The sequence below is a fragment of the Platichthys flesus genome, chromosome 22 (assembly GCF_949316205.1).
Source record: "Platichthys flesus chromosome 22, fPlaFle2.1, whole genome shotgun sequence".
In the NCBI taxonomy this organism is placed as follows: Eukaryota; Metazoa; Chordata; class Actinopteri; order Pleuronectiformes; family Pleuronectidae; genus Platichthys; species Platichthys flesus.
In genome coordinates, this window is record NC_084966.1 from 7197356 (window position 1) to 7221432 (window position 24077).

General features: G+C 42.6%; 1 protein-coding gene across 4 annotated transcripts in view; it reads right to left on the reverse strand.

The window, feature by feature from the left end:
- dgkza (diacylglycerol kinase, zeta a) overlaps positions 1-24077 on the reverse strand; it is a 74635-nt gene that overhangs the window by 41620 nt on the left and 8938 nt on the right. The window contains exons 1-6 of one of the 4 annotated variants that reach the window (XM_062380233.1): positions 16237-16382; positions 6041-7300; positions 3935-4043; positions 3435-3530; positions 2657-2734; positions 2175-2237 (exon numbers count right to left, since the gene is read on the reverse strand). In XM_062380233.1, coding sequence (XP_062236217.1) covers positions 2175-2237; positions 2657-2734; positions 3435-3530; positions 3935-4043; positions 6041-7071 — 1377 coding nt within the window. In that variant the 5' untranslated portion in view covers positions 7072-7300; positions 16237-16382. Of the gene's footprint in view, positions 1-2174; positions 2238-2656; positions 2735-3434; positions 3531-3934; positions 4044-6040; positions 7301-16236; positions 16383-18688; positions 20113-24077 lie in introns of those variants that run through there. The other 3 variants (XM_062380235.1, XM_062380234.1, XM_062380236.1) reach the window with 3 other exon arrangements.

The following is a 24077-nucleotide window of genomic DNA, read 5'->3' on the forward strand; positions in this document are numbered from 1 at the left end:
TGATAATTGGGGAGAACCGGAGAAGGTTATGATGGAGAAAAAAAAACAGACAGCTGCTTCCCCACGGACGCACCAGTAGGTGAGTGCAATGATTTCAAGTGGTCATTGTCAGGTAGGACGTGTTTGAGGAGGAAGAGGACCAAGAGAAAAAGACATGTGGCTCTATGGCAGTGGAGGTGGAGGTGGGCTCCATGAATCCCAGTAATGAAGAGTGCACGGAAAAGAAGAACCAGAGGAGGGGTTTCTCAATGCCAACGATCCAGGTTTATCGGCCACTCAAAATACTTTAAAGTTAGTTGCATTCACCTGATCACACACACACACTCCTACACAGCAGTCAGGGGGAGTTTGGGGTTCTGGAGGAGTTTGGGATCGAACCTCTGACAACCCTCTCTACCTCCTTATCCACAGCCGCCCATTGATTGTTCACACGGTTAATGTGATGACAAGAAAAAAAGCTCAATGGACCAAAGACTCAATAAGACACTTTCCTAAACTCAGGCCCCGCATCAACACACTCACTGAGAATTCAAAGGAATGATCTGAAATATGTCCAACTTGAATATACTCAAAATATATTCTATAGTATTTCCACACAGTAATTACAAACAAGGAATCTGAGCCTGTAATGTTTCCCATGAAAAAAGAATCAACGCTGCACCGAGGGAAGAGTTTTATTTCTGTGTTGTACACTAATTGCAAAGAGGCAGTAACCATGGCGACAGGATGGTCTACACAGGCTGCTGCCTCTCTAATGCGACTCTGACTCTTTTCATTTGACAGCGAACAAGCTTTATGGTCATTCTGCTTACTGTTGATGAATGTGCACAATTAAAAATGATCATCCCTATGCAGGGGTTACATTAGGTTTTCCAACCGCTTCACAAAACGTTATTAGTCCGTCAAGACGTTAATCTCTCACTGAAGAACTTAGTTTGAGAAGATGTAGGTAGACATGTCTCTTTAACAATTGCTACATAAAAAGTAAGAAGCCATTCAAGAAACCCTCACATTACTTGTGAGCCCATAAAGTCAAATGACGAATGCATTTGTCTAATCATTACATTTCAGTGGGTGTAACTATGATACCTAATCTAAAAAGGTTAGTTAGTCTATAAATTATTTCCGAAAGCAATGGCATTACAATGGCGGATTTATCCCTAAACTGGTCACAGAGACGTTGTGGGGGTGAGTGTGAAACATCATTTATGGGAAAAGGAAGACAAGAGGTCAAAGGTCATGGTCCAGGAGTCAGAGGATGAATTATGGCTACACTCCAGTTAAATCCTGAACCTGTGCTATGATATGCCTGCTCTTAGTCTCAATGTAAGTCTGCTGTTAAAAAGGTGTGTGACACTGATTACCTCTTAACATTGAAGCAGATCTGTCAGTATGTTGGATACTGTATTCAGAGTAGAATATCCTAAACCTCCCAGGGATCTCCTCACTCTTACAGAGCTCACGCATGGCAGCATAGGAGGCAGAGTCGCAAGCAGCAGAAGTCGGGAAAAAGCTCAAGTTTTCAAGCAGCAGCGCAGTTTATTTCCTGTTACCTTCACTTTAGCATTGCAAAGGGAGCTAAGCACTACTTTGTGTGTCCTGATTGGGAAACCCTGTTCGGTCGTTGTTATAATGATCGCACCAGCACCAAGCATCGGGCACGCCCCAGAGACACAGCCATCTTTGAACCAACACGTTTGTGTGCGTGCTGCGTTAAACCAACAGAGTGAATAACTGTACCACTTTGATCGACAAGAAAATCAGATGTAGAAACCAAGGGATTATTAAAGACTATTAAAAGATTTGATAAAGTTTATTAGACAAAACAAAAAAATCTGGGAATTTCAGAGGGTGTGTCCGACCTGGATCAGATTGCAATTCAATTCACTCATTGTAAAAGTGCCATAAGAGCCTTTAGAGAATAATTATTCCATCTGTGCTCAAGAGTTTTTATCAACCACCTATAAAATATACATATAATGTAAATATTCTTTTGCACCAAATATATTCCGGCCTGGAGGAAAGACTATCATCATTTTGTGCAGTTATTTCATCATGAATGGATTGAAGTGATGTCCAGACACCCCCCTCTGCTCTGTGGAGTTCTCTCAGATTCAGATTAAGGCTCACAGAGGAGGAGAGAGGAGAGAAAGCGGCGTTGTTGTGTATCTCACTCTAAAGTTGGGGTCACTGAGGGGCGGGCTGGCCTCCAACAGAATGGCGTTAGAGCTGGGAAACTGCAGGTCAGACAGGAGGGACAGTTCAAGACAACCCGCTGTCCACTGCTTCAGAAATCAACGACATTCATTTAATGTGACAAGGGATAAATAAAGAACAGTTATTAGATGAAAAGCAACCGTCCCTGGACCCAGTTAAAGATTTCCTTCACGGTTGAGGGTTTAAAGTAATCCTCCTTTCTCCTTCTCGCTGATCTTGCCCTCATCCTTGAGGACGCAGCATTTAATCCTCCTTTATTCTTGCCTCCATCACCTTTTGTCCCTTATGAAAGATGCTTTAAACATCCTTCCTCTTATCCCCATTATCCACCTTCGTCTGTCATCGTTGGTGTTTTGCACCTTTTTTATATCTCCATACATTTACAAGGGTCAGTCAAGTTTAGTTTAACTACAGTGAAAACAGAAGAGAGTGATATTACCTTCTCCAGTTGTTCTATGCAGATGGTGTGGGCGACGATTTTGCAGGCGGAACACTTCCTTCGACTGACGGACTTTTGCTGGAAAGAGAATTAAAAAGTGAGAGAGGGATCATGACACGCTTTATACAAGAGAACAGAAAAATCACAGGGACAACAACTAAGGTTTTGGGATCTTCAGCAGCAATCGCAGTAGTACAATCTCTTACCTCTGGGGGTCAGCATTGTACTGTAAAAAGAGAATGTTGAATGCACCAAAGACAGAAATGATATGATATAACGTTTTTTGGAGGTAATTTTTGTACATTTTAAAATCTATTTTATAAAAATATAGAGACACTTAAAGATTGAATTTTGTTGGCAGCAGGTATAGTATAACTTTCTACTAACACCTAGATTTGTGCAGTTTCTCATTCTTCCTGACTGATCTTCTCAATCTCCGTCAGATTGGCTGGGACATATCTGTGACCTGTTATCTTCCAGTCTATCGACATATGTATATATTTATATATAGAATTATAATATCTGCTGAAAAATCCTAACTTCAGCACTGAAGACACCTCCACAAACACAATCACTGCTGTCTGTCATTAAACGTTATTCCAGTATTTTAAAGGTTTGGAAGAAGTCGATCATTCTTTATTTTTATCTCGCTGCATCAGTTCATCAGCAGCTACTTGATACTCTAACCCCACTTTCATAACATTGTGTTGTTAAAGCACAAAGGGGGAGAGACAAAGGTGGAGGAGGGGAACAGAGGAAACAAGAGGGAGATACTAACCAGTGCTCTGGCAATACAATGCTGTTCTCCCACGTAACAGTAATCACCGGACGCATTCGTCTCAAACCAGATGTGATCTCCATACACAGCTGATTCCTGCAGAGACAAACACACAGAGGTTTCAGGGGAGCAGAGAAAATGAAAAATGACGTTGAAAAACATTATCCATGAACGCTTATCGTTACAAAGACATTATTTAAAAAGCAGAAGGGTGATGTAGATATAAAACTAGTGTTGAATCCATGACAGAAAAGTATTGACACAGGGTTGAGTCACTTAGAATCAATTCTCGTGTTCAACCATAAAGATCATGGCACATTGGTTTCTTCTTATATTCTACCTGTACTTTCACATGTAGTGTTTTTATGAGTCACAGTAATACAATGAGTGTTAGTCTGTTTGATATCGGAGCTTTTCAAGGACCCTCTCAAAAATGCGAACATTCACTCCAAGGGGTTTATCGTCTTGAATAATAGGTACAGAGCGATGCCCACACTTACAGTCCAGTCCAGAGTACTGCGGATACTTGTTTCTGGGTCGGTCCTGTTCAGAGATGACGTGCTGGGTTGACAGGGCAGATGGTGCAGGCCAGACTTGGAGATCGCTTTCCTGAAAACACAAACACATGTTGAGTCCCGGAGACAGAAGAGTGTGAAGCTAGGTTTCATGTAAGATATCTGAGTAGGGTTCAGTGTCAAGGCAGAGAAACACAGCACACGAAAGAATATCACGAAAAAAAAAAACACAAGACAGTTTTCATTTTTTTATCTTTAGTTTTCTTGTGGTGAAAAATTGACATGACACTCCTCTGTACTTATCTACTGCAGGATATTTATTATAAACCACACTACTAGGGGAAGCTTTGGCTGAGGGGGTAACCAGAAGGTTGGCAGTTCCATCCCAGTTTTTCCCATCTGCATGCCGAAGTACCCTTGGGCAATTAACGGCTCCTCATAGAAAAGTGCCCAGATGCACTATGTGACCAGTTGTCATCACAGATCACTGTAGATTTGTAGGTCTATAGGCATATGTACTTTTGCTCCAAACTTTTATATGAGCACCCACACAAAGTACTGTCTTTTAATTTGAGCTGGAGATATTTTCAGGGTGTGTTTCTTTCCTATCGTCAAACGTAACATGAGAACATTTTTGGGTCGAACCCCTTTAATGTCAGATTTCAGAATTAATCCACTTCTAACTCTCTAATTTATAATATCCTGATGCTTTAGTCTGAAAGATATGAGTTTTTACACAACACCATGGCATTTTTTCAACTTTCCGATTGTGTCAAAACAGTTTCACTCCATCAAGCATCCTCTCTACGGTTATTGACCCAGACACAGTAATAAAGAAACCATTGTCAAGGGGACGCTTTGCCAGTTGCCTGAGACCAACTCTATATCACCCACATATAAAGGCAATTCATGCTCCTCATAGTGCCTTTGTTGAATATCACAAGACCACGAGGCTCAGGGGCAATCTCAAAATAAGAGGGGAGAGCAGGCATGCTGTTACGTGCCTGTGCCGTATAATTACACACTGGGTCTGTCAATACTAACAAAAATAACCGTTCTCTATGTCTGGTAAGAAAGCCCTGATAAAAACCATCCTCCCGAAACCCTGAAAGGCAAATACATTTCATTTAATTCATTAAAAGGGTGAAAAACGATGTTTGCAGTCACCTGCTTGTCCAAAAATGTTATAACGTATATATTTTTATGTTTCTTTTTGTAATAATTCTAGCTAAGGCTCCTACTATTCAAAATGAGTTGTGATGTGATCAGAGCTGTAATATTAGACCACATGAGGAATAAAAATGGGAAAATGTTGCAGCACCCCCAGTCAGTGGTCAAAATAGCCCAGAAAGGCCCAAAGCATGGAGGTGACAGATCTGCATTTGATTATAAGATAACTTGACATTTGTGCCTGTTGGTGACAGTACGGGGACAGTCAGGGGACACTGCTAACATAATATGGGCAATGAATACCACTCCACGGAAATCTGGGTTTTAGTTTTCAGGATAGTTTACAGAAACACAGAGTCCACCTCAAGGTCATGTAAATATCCAATACGGCAAAATGACCAGATGCTTCTCTGACTGGCAAGATCGAATCAAAGAAATACATTTTTTTATTGAAATGGAGATATCAGTTTGACATTTGTGAAAGGAGTGCCTCTCAGACAAGGAGAATCTGATCCTAACTCAGGATAAAGACAAGTCAATAAGCTATATCCTTATTCAGGGGGCTGCTTCCTCTGAAGGCTGCATTTGAAGACCAGTTGCAGCAAAGCAATCACGCTATCGAAGGCTATTGAGCCTCCTTCAAATTTTGTCCATCCATTCCTAAAACTATGGCGAATTCTCCTCAGGCCAACCTATCGTAAAAACACTCACAATGAAGTGGTAAGAGAAAGACAAGCTGGTGCCATAAATCCCCAGGACCTGACCAGACCGTCTCATTTGGGCTCAGCCTTCTCAGACTACTCGGTCTACAGAGGCCACCGCATCGTAGCCTGACGAGACCGTGAATCGGTAGCTCATTTGAAATCAGCAGTTGTCAAATTACACAGTGTATATACATGTGTGTGTGCATGTTTTACATACGACAGGAAGTTCTCCCACGTATCCAGATAAGGATCGTAGTATATGGTTCCCTCTTGGCCCCCAAGAGGTGAAGAACAGCTCTTATGCAGCGTAGACCCAGAGGAGGCTGCATCAGTCTCAGCAGACCCAGGATCAGGGCTCAGGCCTGCTGAGGCCATCTGACTCAGACTGGGGCTGGTCGTGGAGGTCTGGATTGATTTATTTGACATCTGGTAAAGTTCATTAGAACTTCGTCGATTATATCGACCATAAACTCCATAACTAGTTTCACTGCTCTGATACATAGAGTCTTCTGGGAAGAGGTGGGAGGAGTTTCTTCTGAGACAGCGAGGAGGTCGAAGCAAGGGGTGGGGTTTAATGGTTTTCATGATGACACCCTGAGTGAGATGCATTGGATTTCCTCTGTCTCTGTTGTCTACTTCTTCATCGCCAGGTTCTTCTCCATCTGACTCAGAGAAGGAGCACAGGGAAATATCCAGCTCCTCGTCTTCCTCTTCTTCTCCTTCCTTCTCGTTCACTCCTCTTCCCATCTGGACCACACTCGCAAGTAACATAGAGGACCCAAGTAAATGAGGTTCAATGGATTTGACTTTAGATGGACGTCGATATCGCAGCGGTAGCCCATGATGCACTCCGGAGCCGCTGCCAGAGGCTCGGCGGACATGGTGATGTTTATGCTGAAATGCTCTTCTTCCTCTCTTTATAGCTACATATCCTCTCTCTGCTCCTTTTCCAGATTCTCCCGATGCTTCACTGCCGTGTGTCAATCCCAGCTCTATACCTGATAGCCGCCTCGGCCCACTGGCCACCAGTAAGCCAACACTGGGGCGCCTGCGCTGGTCAGCACAAACTGGAGGCAACCCAATAGAGGAACGTCTGGACTGTGCTAGCGCCACAGAGGGCAGACCAACACTAGAGCGCCTCCTGGCTTTACTGGTCTGGACAGCAGGACCAGGCTGACGTGCTGCTGGGTGCTCCTGTCTGTTTTTCCGGCGATAACAAAAACGCCTTTGGAAGAAGAAATCCATCATGACTCACTGCAATGTGGACGTTACTAAAAATGTGCCCCTCTACTTTCCAGATCAAAGGTCAACAGTCACATATAATTTCAGATGATGTTTTAGTAACCATGTAACAAGAGATGGTATCCATGACAACTGGGCTTTGTCCATGCAAGCCAGTATCAGACGATGGTCCAGCGTCTGCTGGTCACCTACTAGTCCACCTCCTCCCCTCGTCTCCAGTCTTCCTGTAGAAATGCTAAAGGGGCAAGTAGGCTGAGTTGTAAATTTGATGTTGTACCATAATTATGACATCAGCAAAGAACTGTTAGTAAAAAACTTACTCAAACAATAACTACTTCCTTCCCCTGAATAAATAATGGATTACTACTAAATCAAATGGATCTGTGATGCAGTGCTGCTTTCTTCAAAGTCACTCAAGCCATTAATATGTCACCGGTTCCCACACTCCCAGTGTGATAGATTGGTTCAGTTTGAAATTAGAAGATAGAAGATAGAAGCTAATCAACTCTTGGATCTGGTCTGTTTAATTCCTTCTCAAACAGAAAGGGAAATAATAAATATCCTACGGGTCAAGACGCCAAAAACATGTTTTGCAAGGCCGCCTCAGCCTCGACCTTTGACCAACCCAATCTAATTAGAAAACATAACGCCACAGGCTGTATTCATTTAATGAACACTTAAACTGAACCTTGAATGAATTCTTGTGTAGCTTTCACCCATTTTGGCTCAGTTGTTTGGTTCCATGACGCATTCACGATAATTGACTCTCTAGGTAAATCTGTCGCTCTGAGCCCTGAGGTATCTGTTGAACCAGATTTTGCCGAGTCGAAAGTATCAGATTCTGCTGTCGTTGTCAAATGTTAAGCTTAAGGTAAACTGAGAAAGACTTCCATCTGAAAAACAACAAAACACTTTTGAACTGTGTAGTCTCACGTTACACCAAAGCCAAGGGTATAACTGCAGAGAAATGTCCAAATTCGTCTCCATTTTTTTGCTTTCAATGAATTCAAAGATTTTGTCAAAAGAGGTTGTTTTCATCTTCTCTATTTTCGACGATAGCTGCTGAGTGACGGTGTAATAATGTATCAATGACTGCAGAGTGCTGATAATGTAGAAACAACTACAAATAGCATATACAAAAACTTATGAAGGACCGTTGTGTGACACTGAGTTCCTTTCAGTTTAGTTGAGATAATAAACTTCAAACTGAGTGTGTATCTTTGCTCAGGATATGGCACATTTCAATGAACCTGAGTACTTACAGTGAAACCAATTACTTATTTAACCGTGGAAGCTCTACCTGTCAGGGAAGCACCAGTTTAACACAGTGTACGATTAACTCAGGATATGCTCTAGAGAACATGGACAGTGATGAGCTCTAAGGAACTTCTTGCAATCGGCGGAGTTACGGAATCTGCAACCTGCAAAAGCACATGGGGATGATTCAGTTTTATTACTCATGTTGAGCTTTTTAATGTTGCGAACAAAAGAGCTCTCTGTGGTTGCCTTGAATGAGGGGGACAACGAACAAAAGACCTTTTGGGTGTTTGTTTCCCCTGTGTGCCACTGAACTTACAGGAAACACAATGACTGAGTCAGGGACGCACAATATAGACGCCTGCGGACCACAACGCCACAGACAAACCTGAGTCTGTCTAACAGAATGGCACCGAAAGCACGATATGTGGCGCAATCGGTCACATTACTGAGAGTATACGTGTTCAACGGGTTTTTATGTAACACAAGACATGAGATGAGAGCAGTGCACGATGAAAGCTCGGAACTCCTCCATTTAAACCACCACACAATCTGACAGGAAGTCCCATCAGCGCACACTGAAACCTCTGCCACTCACTTAATCCCACCCCCACTGACATTAAACTGAGAAGCATTCTGTCTCCCCTAATGCTCTGTCAGAAAGGTCAGGGGTCGTCACAGTGATGGCTGGCCGTCATAATGCCACGCTGCCAAAGTCTGGGGCGATAAAACACATTTCCCAGCTCACACACAAAGAGCTTCTGGATTTTTCCTTCTCACTTCACAAAAGGCAAACCCACGGAGCTGCAACCTGTAACACACTTTGAACAAATCGGCTGTTCAGAGGCTGTGTGGCTAAATATCAATCATCCCTTTCAAAATATCTGGCATAATTATTTATATTGGGTTATAAGACACAAGAGAGGCTGCAGTTTCTGTATGTTGAACGCACATCTCAAGAACCGCGGCTTCACACCTGAAATGGGTTTCAATACAAATCTGATAAACATGCAAACAGTGCTCTGGAGCAGTGAGTGCGTGGCCAGTGTGTCTTCTTCTACTTCCTCGGAAACTGGGTCAAACCACAGGTCAAAACGTCACCTGATCATTTTGATGATTTTTGTATTCACCATATGAGACTGACACTGACACCGAGGTTCTCCTTATCGGCACCACTCCACCGTATCAAAATCACCACTGATAATTATTTTCTTTCTTCACCAGTCCCTCACACCCAACAGCGCTACCATTCCTGTTACATCCCTCCATTACTGTAACTGCCTTCTTTTTGGTCTCCCAAAAAGGTTATGAACTTTGGTCAGAAGATTGTGTAGATTGCTTAACAGACCGCTGCAATGGCTGACATATTATGGAGGAAATAACAGTTCAGTCAATCATTGAAAGATATATACAAGACACACTAATAAAGCCAATTCAGTTTTTCATTTTATGAAAAACGTGTCTATATATAAACCAGGTAGGATGACCACAAAGTTTTCCAACTTTACTCTGACAATAAAAAAAAAAAACTGCTCACAACGTCCGGCACGCAAACAATAAAATGTGAGAGTGTATTGTAGAAGGCCTGAGGAATGTGTTTAAATGTTGACCAGCTGTGAACCACAGCTTCATGACTCATACAGTTATATATAACTATATCTATAACTATAATGAAGTGATATTCATTTATCACTTACTAAAACAAACACATGGATTGTTACCAAAGAGTCCCACAACCCTCTCAGGCACTAACATCTGTCAGAGTACTTGCACTGATCAGGGATCAGATAAGCAGCGGGCCTTCTGAATGTGCATACGTGTCGAAGCCGCTGGAGTCACTTCCTTCCTGCCGCTGCGATGCGACAGGAAGTACAGTGAGTGACTTTTCCCACAGACCACTTGTTGACTCGGGCGTAAACAGAACACATGTGTCTGCGTTAAACTGACGCATGAACATCTGTCTTCCAAACCACTTAAAACACATCGAGAGTTTTAATGGGATAATACAGAGTGAAGCAGGTCAGATGTTAAGTATATTAACTGGTTTTCAGAACTCATCAGACATCAGTGTTTCCCAGTAATTATCTAGAATGTGGCTGCCAACCATATTCTAATTTGTCCCGCAAGAGTTTCATAGCGACCAAAAACTGATGTATCTGCTGATATTAGCTCTTTCGCAGTTGCATCTCATCAGCCAATATGTTGCATCAGCCAATAGGTAACAAGGAAAAGGAGACATTTTTCACAGGAAACCCACAGGAAACTATTTTAGGTGTTTGCATACAGTCAAATATCGATGTCAGCCTCAGAAATCTGACGTTACACTCCAGTCTGTTATCATGTCCTTGTTTGCAGTGTAAATAATGAAAGTTTAAAGCCTTTTCTCTGGTACTCTCCTCCCTGCCCCTCCTCTGAGGGTGTCGCTGTTACGCAACAGCTTCCACAATGATAATCCCTTACCATAACGGGGGAGAGTGAGGCAGACATGGGCTGAGAGGACTCGCTAATAAAAACCCTATCCACCTGAGTGTGTGCGTTTGCATGTCAACACTGCAAGCGCTCTCTGGCGACTGAGACACACACACACATGGGCCTATTTCAAACTGCTCCCGGAGCCAGGCACTTCCACAAATAGAGAGGTTGTAGTGAAGAGGGCCGGACTCCTTTTATGGGGGATGAAGCCGACAGAGGTGCTTCTCAGTGGTCTGCAAGTGAACTCCCTTCACAGAAAGCCTAACATCTTTGAGTCTCCACTGACTTGTTGAGTGTTAAGAGGTGAGAGCTGCCCTCTGACCCGCACATGCTCAATTTTTGGAAAGTTCTCCTGCCAGCCCTCGAGTAAAATGTCCAAGTAAGCCCATGTAAGATGTAACAAGATGTAGGAGATACATTCAAAGGCTATTTTCTGCAGCAGAATTCAGAGAGCGTGTCCTGCAATTTTTTTTTTCTTCCTGTAATGTAAATGTATTATATCATATACTGTGGATTTACATGTAATGATGTTTACAGCTGGTAAACATGGCGCCCGGTGATAAATCGAGCCATAAATCAAATTCCCTGTCAAAATGTGTATTAATTACACTCAGAGCCTAAATTTCCATGTCTGGACTGTTGACAACAACAGGAGACTGTCCTCCTATAAATGAGACCAGGTCCAACCACAGTGCTGTTGAAAGAACTGCTGTTACCAAGGAAATTTGCTTCATCCTCCACGAAAAGTCACCAGATGATGTAACCAGCGATTTTGCATATTCATGTAGACGTCGTGTCATATTTGCCTTCGCCCATAGTCGGTCAGCTTCTCCGACTATGCAGCCGTTTGCTGCTCTCCTACTTACGTATACAGTTTTTTGATTTGCTTAAAGAGCTCAGGGGATAGAGAAGTTATCCTCCTCCTATCTTCCCCATTCCCGCATTGCCAAAGTGTCCTTGGGCAATACTGCATCCCCCAAAACTGCCCCTTCTCATAGAGAAAGTGCTGCACGTAGATGCACTGTATGAATGTGTGTGAAGCTCTTCGAGTGCTCATCAAGACTAGAAAAAAAGCACTATGTCAATACAAAACCATTCACCAGTCAGACACCCACTCAAATGACAGAAATAGAATCTGTTGATGTCAATTCATTTTCAAATAAACACCAGCTGACCGATGGCGTAACTTCACAAGCCAGCCAGGGAGGAGTATTTGGAGATGCCGTACCAACCGCTGGCCAGGCCGGCCCAAACAGTGTGGCTGAGTGCCAGGATACAGTCAGAGAGAACAAAGGTAGTGTTAGAGTGCGAGAGACCGACCAGAGCGCTGTGCCGCTGGATTAAATATTTACATAAAACATAGTGGTGGACTATGCAAATGCACTGGTATAAAGAGCGCTCTATAACAATGAGCCTTCCAGCTGTCTGCAGCTGCAATGAGATGTACGCTGTATGCAGACCTGCTATTTGCTAATTGTTCAATGCTTTTATTCTTAAAATATGCACTGCCCATGCACTACAGAGTAAAAATAGCCTCTGTGGCTAACTCTGGCATATTTTCAGAAATGTTATCAATATGCACTGTCCCTGACAAATACAGTCATAGAGGTAAAGAGGAACCTGAAGAAGGAACTGCCTCGGCTGTCCAAAATAACCCATCACACATTTATGGGAAGAGAGCTCTTTAAAAGTCAAACGAACATCTGAATGGACTTCACGCTTTTCTATTTGGTTGCACAGCATGAAACTGACGGAAATTCAGGCCACTGGCGTCCGTCAGTAATTCTCAAGGGGTCCGGACATTTCCTAGAACGTTTCAGTCTAGCCCAAAAGTATAATGTATGGAAAAGTCTGCTTTTAAAACTAAAAAATAAACACTTCCAGGACCGGGCAAAGAAAATATTGTAATCAATGAAGCACTTATGTTTCTTTCACATGTCAAGAAATTGTGTTAAAAATACATGATTTCAGAATAAAGGTAGTTGAGTGAGACCTTACAAACTTCAGTGTATATGTTTCTATAGTAATCTCTATCATACTTTGTAAACACCACGTTTTTACAGAATATTCAGTGTGTGTTTACCAGACCCACACGTCTTATTTGTGTGCATGTGTGTGTTTGTGTAGAGATGTTGTCAGTATAAACAGAAGCCGTCTCTCACGCTCCTATTCCAACTCTCATGGTGACATGTTTGTTGTCTAAACAGCTGCTTTCATGTCGGCCTCATGACGCAAATTACACACACACACATCACTGCTTCTTGAGAAGTGGCACAAAACAGAACATAATATTGAAAGGCTGAGACAAACTACACAACATATGTGTATCTACCATGTACTGAGCTGCCGAGCTATGCTTTGATACAACAGACTTTTCTCTTTCTTGACAAACTTTGCTTTTTGCCTTGCCATCACTGACTTTCAGACACAGATTCATTTTCACTCACATTATGCTGGGCAAATAAAAACTAATACTTTCAATATGGATATATCTTAATATTATTAGATTTTAAAAATACATTCTCATGTTAGGAGACGGATAACATTTTCACATATGACCTTAAATTCCTCAGAAAATATAGAATATCCTGCTGAAATATGATCAAAATATGCATCTGATGGACGTGGAGTCACTCTTGAATGCATTGGACATTATGGAACAGAAGGGTTGACTCCAGTGACGGACAGCTGGTATTTGTTCCACGCAGCATTCTGTCTGTGCTGGTGCTTGGTGAATCACACGGTTGGGCTCGTCTGTGTTTTCTGCTCTAACCCCATGTCTGCTTTCTTAATTTGCTCTCATCATTTCTGAGATTTATGTTTTTCATTTCTCTACAATGTCTCTGCCTTGATTTGATCCCCCTCTCTTTTCTTGCCTGTTGGTCGGTGGTGTCTCAGTCAAGTCATCTGAGGGACTATCTGGGGGTGTTGGTTAAGTCTGTCTTCGCTTCCTTGGTTCTCTTTGGCTTTTGCTGCCAATTCTTTCTCCTTTTCCTCTTTCAGTCAAATTCTTTGTCTGATTTATTTGTCCTTCACTAACTCTCCGTCTCCCTCTCTGTTTCTCCTGTCTTACAAATTCTTCTTTTAATTCCGGCTCTGTACTGATTTTCTCTCGCCGCTTTCTTTTGATACTCACAATATTATGAACCATATGTTGCTGTACTAGAGAGGGAGTGTGTCTATGTAACTTCACCATTATGTGTGTGTACAGCCCCATCCTTCAACTAAACCCTGATAGAGCTGATGACTATCAATGCACAAAATGAAAAAGAAAAAATGCTGATGTAAAGTATTAATCTATTTCTATATATGACTCACAAAGCCCATTACAACATGACGCCTTCCCATTAAATGTCAACTCCGTAATATGCGTGTCGCCACCGTCAGACAGAAAATCAGACCGATTCGACATAATAGGAATTTTGTTCGCAAAACAAACAGAGTCCATGTAGCAACCATTTTCTTTTCGGCTTGATGCTAGACGCTAACAGAAACTACTTCAGGAGAATTAAATTATTAACATTAAGATTTAAAATACTATAAAACTACAAAACTGACTTGAACCTGTCAGCCTTGGATTAACTCTGCATAGTTCGAAAGTCAAAATGGACATGAACATTAAACCAAATATCAGTTTCAACTGCCGGACGTGTTTTGTCCCATGTCTCAAGAATCAGTGACATAAGCACGTTTAATGAATATGACGTGCACACTGTGAGAAGCGCAAGAGAAAATGAGACTGAACCTATTAACATTCGCTGACTTGTAATTAATCTTTCATTATTTATGTACTCTCTCCTCGACGTTTGCTTATCTTGGGCCCTGTCCAACGTGTGTAGAACACGATTCTCCTTTTCACTCTGTTTTTAGTCTTTAGTCTTTAAGTCCTGAGAAAAAAGATCAGCCGAACGCTCCAGTGCGTCGCAGCTGCTGCAGCTGGACTGTGTGCTGTAAGCATTCAGTACACTCTGTTCTGAGGTTATTACAGATATATCAGCTTTAGCCTCAGCCTCTTTACTTATGCAAGGAACTCGCTTCTTCTGCTGTGTCATTATGTCTCAACCCAAAAGGTTTAAGAGGCTACGGAGAATACCGCAAGAGATCAAAAGAGAAAAAGTCTGATTCAAATCGCTCTTTGTTTGAATAATCTGATATTGATCTTTTAATCTATGTGGCACAAACTAATGCTAGACAGCGCTCATCAGTCTTTGACTCCGTGGCAGAGACCCTCATCCACTTCTACATCCACTCCTGTCTGCGGAAGCCAGCAAGAACCTGGACATGCTCCACTTTGTGCAGAACACAGCAGCCTGGGTTCTCACCAAAACCAAGCCTTTGACAAAGTACAGCAGTCGCTCTGAGAACCTTTCATATCCAAGACTAGAATAACACCTCTGTGGCTGAATGTCTCTGCTGAGCAGTTTCAGTCTACATGCATTCATTTTCAGACTCGTAAAGGTCAACCTGACTTTTGAATTCTACCCACTAAAGTTTCATTTTTACCTTTAGCCTCAGAGTAACCTCAAGTTCTGCAAAAAAACATTTGATGGCACGAATGAGCCCAACTGAGGTTATGTCCCTGAAATCATCTGGCGGGACGCTAACACCTGCTTACATCTACTGTTGGTTCGTCAGTTAAATTGTGCAGAGGAACTTTAAACGGACAAGGGACATTCAACATCTACATCATCCTAGAGTCCAACTGAACATGTGTAAATGCCGGCGCAGAAGCATTACAAAAATATATATTTCTGACCTTATTACTATTTAACAAAATCTGATATAATTCAAACCAGAAATTAAATTCATTACGGACATTGCAAATTGGAAGCGACCCAATTTGAGGATTTTCTGGGATAAGATATTTCTTATTTCTGCAGCAGACCCTGTGAATTCTGGGTTCACTTTGGTTTAACTGTTCAATCTTATAAAATGAATGCCGATGAAAAGTTTCAGTTAAGTAAAAAAACTCAAATGTAACTGCACCTGCGAATGTGGCACATCATCTAAAAACTTGTTAAACCACAACAGGATTTGAAATCTAACATTTTACAAACTGAGGGGGGGGGAAAAGGTCGCACTCTGTGTCAGAGAGGGTATTTTAAAAACGCCTGTGGTTTCAAATCCAGAGTGATACTTTGTGACATTTCTTCATATAGTGACTTTGTTTAAGGCATTTATCGTCCGTAGAACTCCACCCACCCCTCGAATGAAACCCACAATTCACCTGGAGGTTGTCAGGACTTCATTGTCAGGAGCATTCTGTTATACGACTGACAACTAGGAAGAGCACAGCACTGCATCAGTCTACACTTTACACTAAACTCTCTTTAACACAACAAGCACAAGGTCAAGGGATTTCTATCCCTGCCTGCTACATTCACAATATTAAATAAAGTCTATTCCAAAAAATAAAATTAAAATAATAAATTTAGAGCCAACCTGAAAAAAGGAGGGGAAAACTATCCATCCATGCCTCCACTCCTCTTTCTCATCTATCTATCTGATGAGCTCACACTAAACCCTGGTGTGCAGTGACCGCTAACAGGGAGGGAGGCAGAGGGAGGGGTGAGAGAGAGGTAGAGAGAGAGAGAGAGAGGTGGAGAGAGAGAGATCAAGTGGGTGTGGCCCTGAGAGAGAGAGAGCGCCTGAGAGATGACTAAAATAACTTTTGTGTACTTTCTTTACAAGATGAGTGCAACGCTGTCTAATAAAACACACACACACACACACACACACACACACACACACACACACACACACACACACACAGAGAGAGAGAGAGTGGTGAGTTACGTCCCCTCTCAGTTGCAGATTGTTGATAAGCAACTCATGAGTGAATGACATCAACTGCAGATGCAAATATAAAATAGATTTGTTACACATTTTCATAACCCACAACCGTACACAACACATGCACTGTGCCACAGAGATAGTCTAATGGTTTATCTTGAATTACTGTCAAAACACTCAAAACAGCAACAGCATTTATAGAAACACATCCTGTCGCGCAACTTGTCAACAAAGTGAACAAATGCTTTTATTTTGAAAAGTTGTGAACTCAGCCGTTATTCACAATATGGAAAGGGGAAATTAAACAGAGATCCTTATAAACATTTCATGATTGCAATAGGTCAACAATGGGCCTTTATTGTTTTCCATTCTCTGTGTAAACTCTGGTGAATAGAAGGGGAAGGAGGTTTCAGCCAATGGGTGTGAACATCTTTGGCACATCTCTTAAAATGTTTGGGGAGTTACTCACTGCACAGCACTACCAGCCGGTAACTGTTACATCTGCATCTCCCACGTGTGTGAATAGAGACATGAGCCAGATTAGGTGTTTCAACATTTTGAACCCCCGTGCACACAACTGTGGCTCTTTTTGTATGTGACTGCACAAAGCATTGTGATGACAGTAACAGTTTGTCACAATTAAAAGTAATTTATTTTATTAATTTAGCTTTGGGGGGATTTTCTTGCACCATCTACTGGCTTAGGAAAAAAATGCCACAAAAAATAAAAAGGCCAAGACACAAATAACGAATTTAAACCAAACTCACTGAAAAAGAAATATACATCAATGGACTAGGCAGCAGTTAAATGTAGGTAATGTGTACTTTGACTTTTTAGTTTTGTCCTTGTCCCATCAGCTAAACACAGAGGAGGTCATGTCATCCATCTTTATACAGGTCTTCTGTGTTTAGAACCTAAATACAGGCCTGGAGTGGAGAATAATGCGATTCAAATATACACCATCATCATATTAGGCCTTTGATAATAAATCAGCATAAGTGAATAAACCAATAATGAACCTTGTGTGACACAGAATCACAGAGTTTCAGACTCAACTGGTCCCAGCTCTCCACCCGTGAACACTGACAAAGGTGTTTTTTTTTTCGATTATCTAGTCAAGCAGGAGGCAACACTGTCATCGTTGTTTCTGTTGGCATGACAACCGTGGCCCCTGTTGCTGTGGGAATCGTGTCCCCTGTTCACATGATGACGAATAATGACCCGCTGGCGAGGTTATACACACACACACACACACTCACAGACACACGTACACACACTCACGGACACATGTACATACACAAACAAATATAATCCATATCCTGCCCGGACTTACCGGTACAGCAGTAAATAGCACTGCGGGAAAAACCCAGATCATTTCCCAAATGTGTGAATGTTTGATGGGACAGGATCATATGGGCTCCTTATCTGACGTCTGTAGAGGGGGAGGGGGATGCTCTGCAGCTTATATAATACTAATTAATATAAAAGTGCAAGGTTACAACAGCAGTGTTTGTGTGTGTGGGTGTATTTATGGGGGGAGATATTTATTTATATGGGGGAGAGGCGGTGGTCTAGTGGCAGAAACTTGGACTATGGGCAGAGAAGGTCTCTGGTTCGTCTCAGGTTCAACTCCACGGAGAGACAACAAAAGACGAACCTGGATTGATCTGTCCAAAAATCCAAGAGTCTCCCTACCATGTCTAGTGCCCCTGAGCAAGGCACCTTACTCCCCCAACATCTGCTCCCCGAGCGCCGTACATGGCCGCTCACTGCTCTGTGTGTCCTGCACCAGATGGGTCAAAAGCAGAGATTAAATTTCCCTACCTGTATGAGTGTGCCTTTGCATGTCAGATCTGTGCATCTGTTTGGGATGAATAAATGGATCTTAATCTTATTTGTGTGTGGGTGTGCATGTGTCTGTGGATAAGGCTTGAATGACGTTGGAACAGTTTGGAGTTTCAGATGTTCACATCCTGTCTAATCAGGATGGAAGGCTGAGTTTTTAGTCAATGGCGCCACCTGTCGGTCAATGCATGTTACTTCAACCCATTCAACACCTCACTTCACGCCTCGCTGTCTCCTCTCACTCCTGCCATCTTACCTCCGGTTGAAGATCTTGAGTCCGGTGAAAGACTTGGAGCAGCCGCTCATCATCTCCTTCTCCTCTTCCACGCAGGGCGGTGGCGGCCAGGAGGAGGACGGCGCAGGGAGGGTGGAGGAGGAGCGCAGGGAGGCGTTCGACGAGGAGGACTCGGAGCTGAACTCTCCATCGACTCCTTTCACATTTGCAAACCCTTCTCCTCCTTCTCCCTCCGTCTCAAACTCTTCTTGTTCAGTTGTGTCCACACAAGTCGCCGGCGCTGCCCCTTGTCCCAGATCAGCGTCTGCCCCCAGCTCCAGATCCATGACAGACAATAAGCTACTGTGATCTCATGGCCGGTCACATTTTGCCAGGATAAACCACAGCTCCTGAAATTTAGGCAGTCCGTGTAAAAACTTGGCCGAGACAGAAGAGTCTTTATGCGACTTAAGTTCTGAATATCATGTGCAGGCCGTCCCAGAGCAGGCCTCCGAACATCACCTTAACTATTCCAAATATTCCCCAAGGAATTCTGTGTGTTTAGAGGAATCCCATGTGGAGTAGTCACACTCCTCCTGACTCAAGGTCCTGAAGGCGCTCTATAAAACCCCCCCTCTGACCCTGGCTGCTTCACTGCGGTCAGGTCATAAGGTTTTCATGGTGCGAAAATGTGACCTGCAGCAATTAGGTCAAAGTGCTGTTTTAAGAACAGCAAACAAAGGAGCAGACTTTACTCGAACCAGTGTTTGTCTACACTTCAAGTCACAATGAGGCCAGTAGAATAAATGGCACAGGGACGACAGCCCTGCTAACTTCCGTAAAAAGCAAATAAGGTATCAAAGTTGATCAATTATGAAAGTTATACAGAGTCTTATTATAAAGATCTGAAAAGTTTGACACAGTAATGTAACGACAGTGAATGCTTACTATCCATAGACTGCTCTAGGACTTCAAACATGGCTACCCTAATCCAAAGGTCTCTTTACAAGACACACAAGGTATGTGTGTGTTTGTCTGCGTGTGTGTGTGCGTGTGTGTGTGGTGAGAGATTAGTGTCGAGTCCTGAGGGAGAGATAATCCCTCCCAGCATTCCTCTCAACGTCTCCACTCAGCGTTGGCGCTGTCAGCAGCCAGAGTATCAGTGCGAGCGCAGCAGTCGTCCAATCGTCCCGTGGCTGTCACTCACTCTTCTTCTTCTCTCGTCTTTGTTTGTTCTCCAGCTCTTCACTTCCCCTTCCTCCTCCCTCGCTTCTTCCTCTTCTCCTCCTCGTCCCCTCTGCACTGCGATTAGCCGTGTTGGCCTCCTCCTCCTCGCTCTCTTCTTCTTCAGTTTCTCGCCAAGTTTAATTACACTCCATTCCACGTGAGGCTCACACACACACACACACACACGCTCACATACACACATGCACTCTGATCTTTTCCTGCTCTGCCCGCCCGGCAACAACCAGGAAGTGGATAATGACAACACAGAGGGCCTCATGTATAGCTGCTCGGTCACATGCCTGACTGAAAATGTTTGACAGAATAACTGCTGCTCACAGACTGCTGCCCCTCCACCACAAGAGAAGCTGATGTGACTTTGACTTGAGCATTTTTTCAAAGCACTTTTTCATGTCTTTGACCTTTGACCACCAGTCCAGGTGAAATTCTCTAAGGGTGTTCCTGATGTATTACCATCACTAGGACATAAGAATACTGTGACCATGACCTTTGACCTCCAGCAACTGAAATGGAATCAGTTCGTCCTCCAGACTAAGTTAATGTTTCATATCTCTTGACATAAACGATCATCCCAGAAGAACAATGCCTCCCTCCACTGGCTGTTGCCGGCACAGCAGCATAAGGGCCCAGTCGTACTGTGTAGGGGACGAAACCTGCTCTTTGACTGAAACTGAAACACACACACACACACACACACACAGACACACACAGGGTTGTGCCTCCCTTAGTTCAGGGGACATAACATTGACTTATATTGATTTTCTGGAGATTTGAACTAACCTTAACCATAGATACTACTTGGCTTCCCCCGAATCCTTAACCTTATCTTACCTTCAAACATGTCCTCATCTTAAAATGTAATAATTTGAAAATACAACATGAGTTATACCACACACACACACACAATCAATCACAGGCATTCAAGCCCCTATTCATTTGTGATACTGTAAATGATCACATGAGGGCGCTGTCTGCAAGGCAGGGGAGCAGCTCCTCAATCTCAATACCAAGGTTCCCTTGAGTACATCAATGATAATAATACATCTTATTTATAGACGGCTTCTAAAGAAACTAAAATGCTTAAAATAGAAGAAAAATATTGAATCATATAAAAATTCTTTGTAAAGTAGTTTAAATGAGTGTGGATATGTTTGTAATACACATGTTGATGCTGCAGCAGTTGATGATAGGGCTCTTCTTAATATACTGATGAGTGTTTGAATGTTTATCAATGTGTTCATAGACTTCATCTTTCTTTTGTTTTGTTTGTCCGAGATACAACGTGAAACAAGAGGACAGACATTTAGAGGAAGCGTGAAGAGGATGTGTGTAAATCTCAAATTATGTTGTTTGTCTGAGGAACCGTGAACACGACGAAAGCTTTTTCTCATCCAGGGCTCAGGTTTGTGGAGAGAGCACCGTTTGAGATGAAATCAATTTGTGTTAAATTAAACTGAGCTGTGGCTGAGGGTGGTGAAGCGTTCATACTCAGCGGTTCGATCCCAGCCTTCCCAAGGGCCACATTACTGAACCCAAGATTTGCCCCTTCTCATAGAGAGCAGCTGCAACAGTGGGCAACAAGGAAAGAAAAGTTCTATTTACCATATTTAAACTACTGCTGAATCATTCATCGCTCTGCTGGAATGCTGCACAACGATACAAAAACCCAACAATGTCATAGAAAAAGCAAACTTATCCAACAAAACATTAACGGAGCCAGAATGCTGAACTTTACCACAATTTTTTTTTGCCCTGAACGTGACCTTTCAGGTTGCGTCTAATCCCTGGAGTGTTCACCTTTTCTGAGGATTACAAGTGCGATGAAATAACATTATGTTTGTGGATCATTGTAGTTCCATCCCAGCACGCTTATATCTGTATCATGCAAGAGAAACACAATACATTTCTTTAAAAAGTGTCAAAACTAAATTTAAAGTGTGACGGAACCAACGTTAAACCAATGTTAACGTAATTGAGACCTTTAAAATAACTGGTAGATAATATGCATGGCAGAAGCCTTCATCCTACTCTTATTATTTATATATATATATACACTTTATTATACTTTAACAGAGCTTAGTTACAAAAATATATTCACCAGTTATATTTTTGTAACGGGTGTGACAACGTACATCCTGAATTGTTTCTCTGGCAGGATCACAGAGCCCACAACTAAAAATAAACGTCTCTATTGGAATTATGATGTAAGCATTACTTAACTGTACCCGGGCCTATTCTGTCCTGAGCGTAACATCATAAGATGTATTTTTATGTAAGCATTCACATATCTATATACTGTGTGTGGGAGCAGGAGGAATTAGAAGACTGCTGTTACGCTGCAATGTGATTATCGCTCCCATCCTCTCCACAGACAGAACACATCCTAATACTTTTATGTGTATTTGCGCACACACATACACACACACCCACGCACACACACACACCTGCTCCTTACCACTGCTCCCTCGCCTCCGCCGCCCACTCCATATTTCCATGACAAATAAAATGCCACTCGACAGCTCGACACACAATTCAGAGAGAATCCTTTTAACTTACCAACACCCACAACTGACCTACCCCCCCCCCCCCCCGTTTTCTCTGTGAGTGAAGCGCTGATTATAAATTATAACATTAATCCTAAACCTGACCCCAAACCAAACAATGTCCCTAATGAGGTGCATGAAGCGGCGCGGCACAGTGCTAAGCCCGTCTCTCTCCTCTGTGGTCCAGTAGGGACATTTACATCTGAGGACACAGTGGAAATGCACGACATGTACAGGCGGCTTCTGCTGTCCTCATTTAATCCTGTGTACAAAATAATACCTGCCTGTATATATTTTGTCCAAATGTATGTATCAAGTTGCAGAAATGAAAGTAGGAGTAAAACTGTAACAGCTGCACGAGTGGCTGTAGGCAGCAGTCGTGTCGGGAATTTCCAACGTGACGTTGCCTCTGAATGAATTTCAAGAATTTGGAATTCTTTCTGATTGGCTGTTACGCACCTTTCAAGAGATAAGTGGAGGGCACACATTGCACAAAGCTCAATAATACGCTCTTAACAAGCAGCATAGTATGTGTCATCGTGGAAATATTCAGCTCTAGGCTACAAAAAGCTTATAACACACAACACGTCAACTCAACCTACTGGGATCAGCAATGTGCTGGTGCTTTGTCATAAGTTAATTTATACCGTATGACAATCATGGACTCATTGTGCTTATGTATTGTAAGACCTGTCAGTTTGAACCCTGCAATCCTTGTGTGTGTGTGTGTGTGTGTGTGTGTGTGTGTGTGTGTGTGTGTGTGTGTTGCGTGCGTGTGTGTGTGTGTGTGTGTATGTGTGTGCGTTGCGTGCGTGTGTTTGTTTGTGTGTGTGTGTGTGTGTGTGACGTAAATCGCTTTGTGCTCCATAATTGTTAATACTTGACTCTACTCAGGTTTCAGTATTTGCTTACATGTAACTTCTATCTAGAATAGCTTCCTAGAGCATGTTTAATGGTCTCTGGTGTGTAGGTATAACAGTTTATCAGTTATCAGCTATTAGGAATGGATATTAATATTAGATAATAACTTAAATCAACATTAATAATCAATCATAATAATAATTCAAGTCACCTCAGGGCACCGCCCTTCAGAGGAACGAAAAAGATTGCCAATCAATCAAAAAGAAAAGTGAAACAAATTCCTGGATCCACACCAGATGTTTAATTCAAGTTTTTGGTCAATGCTGCTAAATAAAAGAACAAAAAGGCCACGCAGACAAAAGCTTCTGATGTGGGACATGATGCGACGGCAACTCTGTCATCAGCGATGAACTCACTTTCTACGAACACACTACAGAGAAATGAAAGAGGTGTGACGCGTCCGTGCATCATAAGTGACTCTGTCTTATCTGCGCTGTGGAGGGTTGGCAGCGATCAGTGACAGTGAGTAACCTGCTTACCGCACTGACCGCGTCAACTGACAGCCGACGCTAACGGGAAGTTTTCTGTCAGTCGGCTGCTGAATGAGCCGGAGCAGGCAGCTGCTGGTCGGTGTGTTTCATATCTAATTTATTATTGTCCGACCCAAGAATCATGTGTAAACATCAGTATATCGTATAATCACAGTGCTGTAATGGAATGGAAACTTGTATTAACTTGTTGAGCTGGTTTAAACAAGTGGCCTGGTGATCAAATCTGCCCTC